A 13,079-nucleotide genomic window follows, 5' to 3' on the forward strand; every position below is an offset into this window, starting at 1 on the left:
GAAGACACTGTTAGTGATCAGGAATCACAGCAAAAAGAAAAAAGGAGAGAATAGCACTCTGACTCCACCTAGAAACTAGCTTCTAAGCCCAAGAGTACACAGCAGCCACATGTCACAGGACAGTACACTAAGCCACTAAGAGCAGCTACACGGGGGCCCGCCAGGCTGTGTACAAATGTCCTCACAAGTCTACGAGACACAGCTCCTCCTCCCATCCCACACAGAAAATAGTTGAAGGAATTTCAGAATCAGATTATGAACCAACAAAAAAAGCCCATTCTTCTGTTTTTCAGGACAATCATGTTCCAACTATTGCTATTTGTAGTGTCCTCATGTAAGAAACCCAAACTTTCTTTGGAATCTAACAGTTTTAAAACTCAGTGGGGGGTTCGCTTAACCACCAAATAAATCTGCAAGGAGTTTCTTCATCGTTCTAGGCAGTATGCTAGTTACTAGCACTGTGAACAAGATAGAAATGGCCCCTCCTTCACGGAACTTAGACTGTGGTGGAAGACAGTCACTCGTGCTACAGAGCCCGATCCAGCCTGGAGGTGCCTTCCCAGAACAAAAGGCAGAATAAAAAGAGAAGGCGAATGTGACAAAGAAGAGGAGAGAGATCCAGACAGAGGAAACCACTCAGGCAGTGAGCTGAAAAGCAGGTGGCGCTAGTGAATACAAGGTCAGGGTTACATGGGGTGACAAAACTAGACTTTCCAAGGCACCACAGACAGTACTTAGGATTCCAAACTTCATCATGAGAACAAGAAACCACTTAAAAGTTATAAGCAGAAATTCCTGATCAGTATTTTAAAATAAGGGAAGCATAAATTCTAAATGTTACATTTAGAACAAGCTACATCAAATATATCTTTACTCACCACCTGCGTCCCCATCTCTCCTTGGCCTTGTCATATTGCGAGAAACAGTGTTGGGGACACCTTTCGAGGTAGTGGTTTGTAAAGAAGGCTGGTTTGCACTTAGAGTCCATGCAAGACGTGACCCCAATTGCTGTCGAAGACAGTCTCCTCCTACTCCTGGAGTTTGATGAGACTGTCTAAAAAAAGGAAGGAGCATTTTATATCTTCAAATACCCAGGCTATTCACTGAAGAGCCAAAAACACTTCCAGGAATTTTCCTTTTATTACTACATTGAATTACACAATCTTATAAATCTGAGACAAGCAACTGACTTAACTGTAGCCAAATATAACAATGATCAGTCTGACATTTAGGCTCTTAATGCCACCTCCACACATTTCTTACCATAAAAACCAAAGTCTATTTGACTTTTCTTTACAAACACATAACATACACTACTCATCTAAAACCACTTTGAAATTCACTACTAATTTTAACTTCAATATTAACACCATTCACTCACTCAACATTTGTTGAGCACAGGAGTGAAAAAACCTGGAAAACTGCTCCTTTTCCATGTCTTCACTTGTCTCCCAGCCTTCATGGTACGCCATAGGGGGAAAAAAATCCTAATTTGTAATTAATTTCAAAAATGTTCAAACAAGCCCTGGCTGGTGTGGCTCAGTGGACTGAGTGCAGACTTGCAAACCAAAGGGTCACCAGTACGATTCCCAGTCAGGGCACATTCCTGGGTTGTAGGCCAGGTCCCCAGTAGGGGGTGTGCAAGAGGCAACCATTGATGTTTCTCTCCCTCCTTCTCCCTCCCTTCCCCTCTCTCTAAAAATAAATAAAATCTAAGGCAAAAGCACATCCAATGTCTAAAAGTTAGCTTTTAATAATTGGGATACTATGCCGAAATGCTCTTTGAAGATCTAAGAACCTAAGAGCTGATTTCCATTGACATATATTTGGAAAACTGTAACATAATTATCACCTCCTGGAGCTGCAAAATGCAAAAACAAAAATTTCAACACCACCACTGTTTCTAAGCAGCAAAGCTCTGATTTATTACTGGTAAAATATTGGTGAGTCTGACTATAATCCACTGATTAAAGACGGAAAATCAAAACCCTGAAACAGCTCTTACTTTTTTCTATAGTCAATGGGGAAAAAAATGTCATCAACAACTACTGAAACTACTACAGTTCTAAATTTAAGAGAAAAATTCTGAGAGACCGCTTCAGTGCAAAGCTCTCTATAAAACTTTTTTTATATCATGACAATAATTATTTCAAATTTTAATGTGGAAATGAGAAAGTCTGTTTATTCTTTTAGCCAGAATACAATTTTGAGATTAAATCTGTAGAATGTATTATGCTGTTTTTCTAGAACTCTAGACTCCATTTATAATCCATGTGTTACAGATATTCTATTTTCTAGTAACTTGCACATAATTGTATTAAGTCACACAATGAGTTGTATCATATTCATATGAAAAACATCATTGATGGTGAATCCTTAGTCATTGTTCTTCAGGAAAAATATCCACCTTATAACAGTCTGTTTTAATGTGATTTTCAAGAATGAACTATACATAAAAATGTGTATGTAAAAAAAAAAGTTCTAAGTGCATTAATGCACTGGCATCTACTGTATTCTCAACCATAAAGTCTGTATTTCCTCAAAATGTATCAGATGTGACAGCAAGTTAAACTTCAAAGTATATAACATCTTACTGGTGTGCTCCTGTAGTTCCTCATCTTAATTCGCTTGCACTGTAGGATGCCCTAATTCTTAGTTTGAAGATCTCAGCATTTGACGATGAGACACCTTTATTTTAATTTATATTTATTAAAAATAATTCCCTGAAGAGAATAGCATACATCAATGAAGGGGATAATATTCACTGAAAGGTAAATAAGAGAAAATAGTAAGAGAAATGTCAATCAGTTACCTCATCATACTGATGAACTAGGTCCTTACTAAAATGCATTTGCCTTAACAGGTTGAGAGTTGGCCAAAAATCTATAGTCAATTAAGATTAGAAGCAGAAAGAATTCCTATCTGAAATGGAGTTTTTAGGGAAAGTAAAATCCAAAGACAAAATATATCAGAGACAGTGCCAAGAACATTCCTGGCACATACAAGCCTCTAAAGATGGTTTTCGTGAACACAAAATGCCTGATGAAAAGCCTGAGGATTTTTCCATTTCTACTATTTCAGGAATCTATGTATGCAAGCTTGATTTACCCCGGAAGAGATTGTGGAGTGGGGGTCGGGCCATTTAGGGCATGCATGCTTATACTGCTGATGCCGCTGCTTCCCATACTGCCAGAGCTCTGCGCTGACTGGGTGCTGCGATCCTGGTAGTTCAGCGGGAGAGTCTGAGGCCTGGCGTAGTAGTAGGGAGTTGAGTGTGCATCTCTTGGTAATGCTTGGGCAAATAACGTGGCATAGCTAGAAACCTGGAAAAAAGTTAAAATGGAGATATAAAATTACAGAACACTTTCCCCAAACCAACAAAGGCAATTAAAGTTTAGTTTAGTTCTACTTCTGTAATTTAATTTTGCACTTATTAAACAGCAAATTAGTTGTTACACTTTTGAATTATGATACAGTTTTAGGAAGTTTTCTGAATTCTAACATTCCCACATGGTGTGATAGCTACACTTTATTCAGAATCCATGCAAACTAAAACTCAAATAATTACTCAAATGTTTAAAAAATCTGGCATTCTTATATAGTGAAAGAATGCCCATTACTCAGAATAAGGCTTTAGATATAAATATGACCCACCCACACTCTTCAATTTTTAAGCCCTCAAATTTCTATAACAGAGTATTTTATTTTAACAAACTCTCTACCATACAGAGAGGCCAAATTGCTTTCAAACACTGCATAGGTCAAAAATCGAACCTGTGTGACAATAAAGTTTTCACTGGTATAACTAATTTTCATAATGATACTTGAAAACACAAGAAAATCCTAACAGAATTATGCAGCTATGTTAATATTAATAACTTCACACAATAAAAATTTTGAAAACTGATAGTTTATACCCTATTTAATTGAACAGTATTACATTTGATAACATAATTCTAAAAAACATCTTAAGCCCTGGCTGGCATAGCTCAGTGGATTAAGCTCGGGCTGCAAACCAAAGTGTTGCAGGTTCGATTCCCAGCCAGGGTACATGACTGGGTTGCAGGCCATAACCCCCAGCAACCGCACATTGATGTTTCTCTCTCTCTCTCTCTCTCCCTCCCTTCCCTCTCTAAAAATAAATAAATAAAATCTGAAAAAAAAAATCTTAAGAAAACACAGAACAGTGACTAAAATTGCCCTTAAAAAAAAACGAGAAGAAAAGAAATCTCTTGGCCTTCCATGACTGCCAAGAGAATTATACCAGTTTTTTTGTTTCACTCATTATTTTAAGTATAGAAGTCAATCCCTATCAAAATTTGGTATAACTACCCCAACAAAAGATGCAAAGTGTCCTTTAAAAAGATACCAAGCTGCTAAGAGGGCCCCTCACCTTGTTAGGCTGCTTGCGTGGATCTTCACTAAGGCTTAGCAAGAGGTAGAGAATTGACCATTTATTTTTTAAAACGCCCTGTTTGGAAAAAAAAAACATTAAAAGAAAAATGTATTACTCTCCAGGTTTGTACTCCTGTCTCCTAAGTTATTCTTATTTCCAAAACAGAAATGCATTTTAAAATTCATATGGTAACATCAAATCAAAATTTGTTTACTGTACAAACACTGCAAATAGCACTATCCATCCTAGAGATATTGTTCTCAGGAGGTTAATACCTATGGAACCTTAAACCCCCTGAAAACTAACTCCAAAGTCCATAAAAAGAACCTACTTTTTAAATTACTCTATTCTTAAATAACAGTATTTCCCTTTGAAATAATTCTTATAATAACCAACTTCCCAAACACAGTAATTATAAGAAAACTGCCATCATAAAATATATGATGCCCCCCTTTTACCAATGTCCCATTTAGGCCAAAAAATGGAGTATTACAAAAAAATTGTTTTTTAATTCTAAAATGCAAGATGTAAGTCTTGGCCTCATGCATAACCAAACTAAAGATCTTAGTTGTCAGGATAACTAACCCTAGCTTTCTATATAAAGCAGTCCTACAAATTGTATTAACTTTCCATTGTCTAGCACTCTGCCCTGATTTACAACCATGAACAGAAGCCCACCGGCAATACATTTAAACAGAATTTACAGAGCATTCTACACTATTCATGTAGCCTTACCTTTTGGATATAGAAGACAGAATATATCAGTATCTTTACAAAACAAATTATGGTATCACTACTTACATTATACAAGTTCTTAATTACATAAAATGTTCCTTGGAAATTCCTCTAAAGAATAAGCTCATCACAAGTACTCAGTATTGTCTAACTAAGTGATCTACGCCTGGCTGGTGTGGCTCAGTGGATTGAGCATCAGCCTGCAAACCAAAAGATCACCAGCTCAATTCCCAGTCACAGCACATGCCTGGGTTACAGTCGAGGTTCCCGGTGAGAGGCAATCGATCTTGCACATAGAGTATTTCTCTCCCTCTCTTTCTCTCTCCCTTCCCCCCTCTTTAAAACTAAATATTTTTTAATTGATTTATACTGAATTTAGCAGAAACAACAAAGTCCCCAGAAGAGGCCCGCTTCTGATGGACTCCTCAGTCCAGTAGTAAGAAGACAGCGGGCAAATTATTTCAGTATGATAAATTACATTTCAGACATGGAAGGATCACTCGAGTGTCCCAGGCTTAGGAAAGGACTTCTATAGGCATGAGTCTCCTAGAAAGATGGGTGATACAAAGGCAGAGGGGGGGATAGGCATGGGTTTCCAAGGAACTGAGAGAGATAAGTTTGGCTAAAGCTAGACATGTAAATAGAAACTGAAAATTGAATGAAGCGAAGCATAAAATCAAAGGGGTCCTTGTATGCTACACCAAGAAAATGGATTTTAAGCTAAAGGCAACAGGCAACCAGGGAAGGATTCTATGCAGGGAAGTGAATGGACTCACTCACTGACAGTTCCATGGAGGATGGACTACAGAGGAGATAAAGCAAGACACACAGGCCCTACTTAGGAAACTACAGTCATCTGGAGGGGAAATGACCATAGGCTGAGCTGGGATTCAGGGACTGAGTATCTGCTAAGGCAACCTTGACAACCCTCTATAATCTGGGCCTCTGGGTCTAACTATTGTCTGCTTACCTCCAAAGAGTTGCTCTTGACCAATCCTGTTTCCTTAAATTAAGCCAGGGATATCAAACTCATGCTCACCGGGGGCCACATCAGCCTCGAGGTTGCCTTTAAAGGGCCAAATGTAATTTCAACTCATTAACAGTTAAGAAGTAGTTACATTTATACAGTCCTAAAATTATTTCAGCCCTTTGAAGGCAACTGCAAGGCTGATATGGGCCCCAGTGAAAATGAGTTTGACTCCCCTGCCTTGCGCATCAGAGGGCTGTCAGTCAGCAGCAGCTGCCATTTAAAGGAGGCCTGCTGGAGTGACACAACTTCCAGTCAAGACGGCAGCATAGGTAAGCACAGCTCGCCTCCTCACACAACCACATCAAAATTACAACTAAGATATAAAACAGCCATCACTTAGAACGATCACAAATCTACTTGAATGGAGTCTGGCAACTACAGAATTAAAGAAACTACATCCATCCAGACTGGTAGGAGAGACGGGGATGCGGAAAGGGCTGGTCCCACATCCACATGAGGTGAATGAAAGTTGGGGAGGGATATCTCAGGAACGAGGAGTTTCAGCCTCACACCAGGGCCCACAGCCCAGGGTTCCAGTGTCAGGAAGGTAAGTCCCTATAACTTCTGACTGCAAAAATAAGCAAAGATTGAGTCAGTGGAAAAAACTTCTGGAGTCCTAAGCAGTTCCTCTTAAAGAACCCACATGGACTCACCTACTCAGACTCAGTCACTTCCTCTGAGCTCCAGCACCAGAGTAACAGCTTGAAAGGCACCAGTGGCAAAGAGGGAGGAACAAGCATCTGGTATCAAGGCAAGAGCTGGGGAGAGCTTTCTCCCAGCCATAAAGGTGGGCAGAAGCCATTGTCCGTTGTAGGAACCCTCCCCTCACAGAGCCACAGAGCCACAGAGCCACAGAGCCACAGAGCCGGCAGGCAGGTGCCACATCGAAGACTTCATCTGTTGGCTAACACTGTTTGCCCCACCCTGAAGATCCCCAGAGATTCCATCCCACCCAACTGACTGGGCCCACCCAAGCTGTTACCAGTGACTTTTCCATATGAATGTCTGGTCCTGCCTCACACTTCACAACTTCCTAAATCCTATCAAACAAACATCAGCCTCACTGACCCCCATACCTCTTGCTAAGTCACCCCAGGCCAAGTACTAGAAGCAGCCAGCGTAGACTCACAACTTGGCTTTGCCTGGGAATCTCCAAGCCTGGCAAAATAACCAGCCATCTCAGATTGCTTTACAGCTCATGCAGGGTGGCCCAGGCAGAACACAGGTGGGAGCTGACCTTGGCTTGCACCACCTGGGGAAACCCCAGAGCTTGTACGCCCAATGGACAGCTACAGACCACATCAGAGCACCACCACCCTGCCCCTGCACAGCTTATCCTCCACAGATGGTCAGTGGTTCCTGTAGCTAACCGGCCTGAGTATATCCCTCCCATTGACCTACCAACAGCAGTCAAGGCTCAACTAAAAAGGAGAATGTATTCAGCCCACACAAAGGGCACATCTCAAGTACTCAGGTTGGATGACAAGGCAGGGCTGTGGCACTGGACCCTACGGGACACCTACTACATTAGGCCATGCTACCAACATAGGGAGTCATAGCAGCTCTACATAACACCATATATTGCAGTGTATAATGTGTACTTTCTCACCCAATTTTTTGAGGGAAGATAAGGATGAGCATAATACATGAGTACTGCTGATTCTCTATCTATATAAATGTGTTTAATTCTTTTATGTATGCTTATGTGTTGTTAAAAGCATAATTCTAGAAAGTAATAACAATATGGACATGCAAAATAATACCCTGAAATACAACAATCAGTTTTGTTTCTAAATATAGTTAAATAAAAAATTAATTTAAAAAATTAAAACAAGATTTTTTTCTTGAAAGTTTGGACCAAAAACATGGGTGCTCATTATACACAGGAGCACATCATGCACAGCAAAATATGGTACACAGAAACAAACACAGGGAGGCTGCCAAAACAAGGACACAAATAGACATAGCCCAAATAAAAAAACAGATCAAAACCCAGAAAAAGAACTAAACAAAATGAAGATAAGAAATCTATCAGACACAGAGTTCAAACACTAGTTATAAGGATACTCAAGGAACTTAGTGAAGACCTCAAGAGCATAAAAAAGGTCCAGTCAGAAATGAAGAATACACTCAATGAAATAAAAAACAATTTACAGGGAAACAACAATAAAGTGGATGCAACCAAGAATCAAATCAATTATATGAAACATAAGGAAGCAAAAAACAATCAGAACAACAAGAAGAAAAAAGAATCCAAAAAAACAAGGATAGTGTAAGCAGCCTCAGGGACAACTTAAAGTGTTCCAACATTCACATAATAGGAAGGAAGAGAGAATAAACAAGAAATTAGAAATCTACTTGAAAAAATAATGAAAGAAAACTTCCCTAATTTGGTGAATGAAATGGGAATCCAAGTCCAGGAAGCACAGAGAGTCCCAAACAAGATGGATGCAGAGAGGCCCACACCAAGACACATCATAATTAAAACGCCAAAGGTTAAAGATAAAAAAAAATCTTAAAAGCAGCAAGAGAAAAGCAGTTAGTTACTTATAAGGGAGTTCCCATAAGACTGTCAGCTGATTCCTCAAAAGAAACATTACAGGCTAGAAGTAACTGACAAGAAATATTCAGAGTCATGAAAAGCAGAGACCTACAGCCAAGATTGCTCCACCCAACAAAGATGTCATTTAGAATCAAAGGGCAAATAAAGAACTTGCAAGACAAGAAAAAACTAAAGGAGTTCATCATCACCAAACCATTATTTTATATAATGTAAAAGGGACTTATTTAAGAATAAGAAGATCAGCCCTGGCTGGCGTAGCTCAGTAGATTGGATGCAGGCTGCGAACCAAAGTGTCACAGGTTCTATTCCCAGTCAGGGTACGTGCCTGGGTTGCAGGCCACAGCCCCCAGCAACCGCACATTGATGTTTCTCTCTCTCTCTCTATTTCCCTCCCTTCCCTCTCTAAAAATAAAGAAATAAAATCTTTAAAAAAAGAGTTAAAAAAAATAAGAAGATCAAATGTATAAACAATAAAATAGCAATAAATATACATATCTATCAACAATTGAATCTAAAAAATACACTACACAAGCGAGAAGAATAGAGAATCATGGATACAGAGAGGTTTTGATGGTTGCCAGATAGAGGGTGTCATGGGGGAAAGGGCGAAGAGGTAAGGAGATTGAGAAATACAAATACATAGTTACAGAGTAGCCACGGGGACGTAAAGTACAGTGTAGCAAATAGAGTAGCCTAAGAACTTATAGCATGACCCATGGACGTGAACAATGGCGTGGGGATTGCATGAGTGGGGGGGTGCCGAGTGGAGGGGGGCAACAGAGGGAAAATTAGGACGATTGTAATAGTATAATCAATAAAACATTTTTTAAAAAGTCAAAAAACTAAAATAAAGGAGGCTTGCTGCCCAGGGAAGGGGCAGCCTCATACCCCATAATCATCACAATAACACTGAGACACAAGGTTTATTCTCTTCATTCCATAACTGAGTGAAGCAGAGGTGAAACTTAAATAACTTAATGAAAGCCATAGGCGAGGATTCAAACCTAGGTCTGTGTAACTCCAGAGGGACAGATGAGAGGCATCTGTAAGAGGGACAATCAGTAACACTTGGGGACAGACCAAACTTGGGTAGAGAGGAAGGGTCATGATGGCATCCACTAGTCTTTGGCAATAGATGAATGGTATTCTCCTTATTCACTGAAAGGGAGAACACCAAAGGAAACACAGGTTGTATGTGAGCAGATATGAATGGACTCCCAGAGGTAGGAAATTTTAAAAGTACGCTCTCATTTCAGCTTCCAGCTGGGGGACGCCCAGCTGCAAGCCCCTGTGGGTGTTTCCTAAGGAGTGTCTGTGTAACAACGCCCTGCAAGCATCGGGAAGAGGGGAGACATTCTCCCCTCTACCCGTGCAGCAATAGTCATCAGTTGTTTCAGAAAATCAAAGATGTGTAAGGGGTGGAAAGTGAACAAAGTTGTAAAAATGAACAAAACTATGCACAAAAAAGTCAGCAAACAACATATTTACAGGTGGTGTCAGCTTTTTTTTTTTAACACAGAAGAACAGGTATTAAACAGGATCAGTCTGCTGAAGAGAGTCTGATAGAGGGACTGTGCACTGAGGTATGTGAACTGCACAGGGACTCGGAAATGAAAGGTAATGAAGCAGGCAGGGACCACTACCAGCTAGGTAAGTATTATCAAAGAAGAAAAAGCATACTTAAAACAGTGCATCCAAGTGAATCAAGTTGAATTAAGAAATCAAAATGGTCAGCAAATAAATTTAAGCTTATTTTTACAAATGAAAAGGAAGACCTGAAAAAATAATGAGTAAATTACTAGCAGCTTTAGGCACAACTCAAAGATTTTCATTGTTGTCACATTAACCTAATATTTGTTGAGCAAAGTATTAAACTTCTCTATATTTTACTTTCTTCTCTATAAAAGGATGGAGAGAGGCAGCTAGATGAACTAAGATCCTTTATAGTCAGAATCACAAAAATCTCTCCCCAAGATTCAATTAATTTACTAGTGTAGGGGCTGGCAGAGACTTTTATAAAAATAGGTTAGAAAACCACTATGAGCAAGTATCAACATCCAATCACAAAAAGTTCAAAATCACTTTTTAAGTTATTCTTTGAAACAGTACAAATTAGGGCCCGATAAACAATAAACTGTATCAACAAGATAAGCTTCTGCTTGTGCCTCCTCCCAGTAAAAGAATTAAGGCCTCTATAATATATACTGATTGTGTACATAAGTCTGATTATTTTCCCAATGTAGTTTCATTCATCTTTATAAGCAATTTAGCATTAAATCCAGTTAAAACTTACTTCTAGGAGTGAAAATCTTTTAAAAAGGAAATTCCATCTACAACTACAAGCCATTACTCAATATAGAAAAGTTTAATGATACCAGAGAGGAAAATTCAAATGTTCCCAGATCACTCTCATAGCTTCATAGCATGCATACTAGCATGGCTTTCAGAATACTTGTATGATACCTGTGAATGAAGTTTTCTGTGAAGTTCTGAAAACAATGCAGCATCTGCTTCTCGTCTTTGTCGAATAACTGTAAGTTAGAAAAGAAAATAAGCATGTTAATCACATACACTAAAATTCATATTTATGACATTATTTCACCTATAGAAACTGACAACTCTGAAGTCTAAAAAGAATCCTGAACTTAAGAATCAAAAGAGCTACATAATAAGTGACATTTCAGCTTTGTGAATTTGGTCAATTCATATAATCTCTCTGATATTTGTAAAACATGGACAATTTTAGACTGGAATCAAATAGTTTATGCAAACATTAGAGTAATAGAAATGATGAGACCTTTTAGATTTTATTGACAAATATCAATAAATAGTCCAGAAAGGAAAACTACCATTAGTTTATCTAGTCAATAATGGCTATCTGGAGGGAGAAATATGAAGTGAAAATATCTTCGGAATCCTACATTCAAAGGGCATAACAAAATAGTATAGCATTCATAATAGTCTGACTTAAAACTATATATTCTAAGTATTTTTGTTAACACATACAGCAAACCTAAGTCAATTATGTTTTGAAATAACCCAAAGTTCATTAGCTAATTTTCATCCACTAACTCATTCTACCAGTAAACATCTTCATAGGCTTTCCACTGCACTTACAAATATTCTGAAAGCCCCAATTACAAACGAGAAGTCCATGCTCTATTCCACTCCATGAAGACTACACACAGGACTTGGGCCCCTGAGGGAAGAGGCCCCACTCGCCCCCGTCTACAATGCTGCACACACCGTCTGTGCACAGGTGCCTCTCAAAGAAACCCTGCTACACCCATGAGAAAAGGCAGCACTTTTAATAGCTAGCTTACAGCTTCAGTGGCCTCCAAGGAACCTTCGTGTTTAATTATCCCAATTTAGTAGGACTGCTTTCTTAAAATTTCATCAGCCAACCTCATTTAGCTTTAAATGTTCAAATTCCTTTGTAGAAAGACAATGACTGAATTGACATCCAACACTGTTTCACATTCATCGGCTGGGAACTGGTGCTGGCATCAGGTACTGAGTACATGAACCACAGTAGGACATATCGACCTAATCACATCTGCACTTCCATGTCTTCCGATGCCAAAAGGTGAATCTATCCTTAAAATGTATCCTTACAAAATGCATTCAACAAAATTAATGCAATTAAAATTTCATATACCTTATTATCTTTTAAAGCTTACATTAAAATACTCCAAAGGACCACAACCATGAAATTCAGTGATGTTCCTTCTACAGAATGAGACTGACACTAATTCATAGATATTTGTTGTCACATGACAACAAAATAATAGTAAATAATACCAATAAAAATGAGCACAGAATATTTACCCCCAGAAAGTTTCATCTAAGAGATTGTTAAACACAGAACAAATTTTTAGCTACAATTACCCACTTATCAATGTGAAAAATTAGGAAACCAAAAGGTGTTTAATTTTATCATACATGATGAGTTTTGCTCATCATATAACTGTACTAATCTAATATACCAACTCAACCATAACTCATCTAACAAAAACTAATCAAATTTCAAAAATGTTAAAGTATAAAAACTATGTCTAAGAAATATTTAAAAATGATAGATCAATAGTGATCACTATATGAGAGGACCATCAATAATGCTACAAACTATAGCTGGGTCACAGCAGAGCTGGGGGTGTTAATAGCAAGGGTACCGAACAGAAGCTGTGCATACCTGATGGGAACAGGCAGAAGAAGCAAAGTGCATCAATATACAGAAAGACGTATTTCAAAAACACAGAAGACATACAGGAAAATGACTGTACATGGTTACAGTTGTGTTCTTAAAAAAAAAGAAATCCCAAGATTTCCTTGCAGTATTCACTGCAACAATGTAG

General features: G+C 38.6%; 1 protein-coding gene across 1 annotated transcript in view; it reads right to left on the bottom strand.

The window, feature by feature from the left end:
• TUBGCP3 (tubulin gamma complex associated protein 3) overlaps positions 1-13,079 on the bottom strand; it is an 88,322-nt gene that overhangs the window by 59,786 nt on the left and 15,457 nt on the right. Inside the window, exons 3-6 of the mRNA XM_028526403.2 lie at positions 11,188-11,255; positions 4,394-4,471; positions 3,109-3,323; positions 879-1,054 (exon numbers count right to left, since the gene is read on the bottom strand). Of these exons, the coding sequence (XP_028382204.1) occupies positions 879-1,054; positions 3,109-3,323; positions 4,394-4,471; positions 11,188-11,255 (537 nt within the window). The remainder of the gene's footprint in view (positions 1-878; positions 1,055-3,108; positions 3,324-4,393; positions 4,472-11,187; positions 11,256-13,079) is intronic.

Source organism: Phyllostomus discolor, chromosome 11 (assembly GCF_004126475.2).
Source record: "Phyllostomus discolor isolate MPI-MPIP mPhyDis1 chromosome 11, mPhyDis1.pri.v3, whole genome shotgun sequence".
In the NCBI taxonomy this organism is placed as follows: Eukaryota; Metazoa; Chordata; class Mammalia; order Chiroptera; family Phyllostomidae; genus Phyllostomus; species Phyllostomus discolor.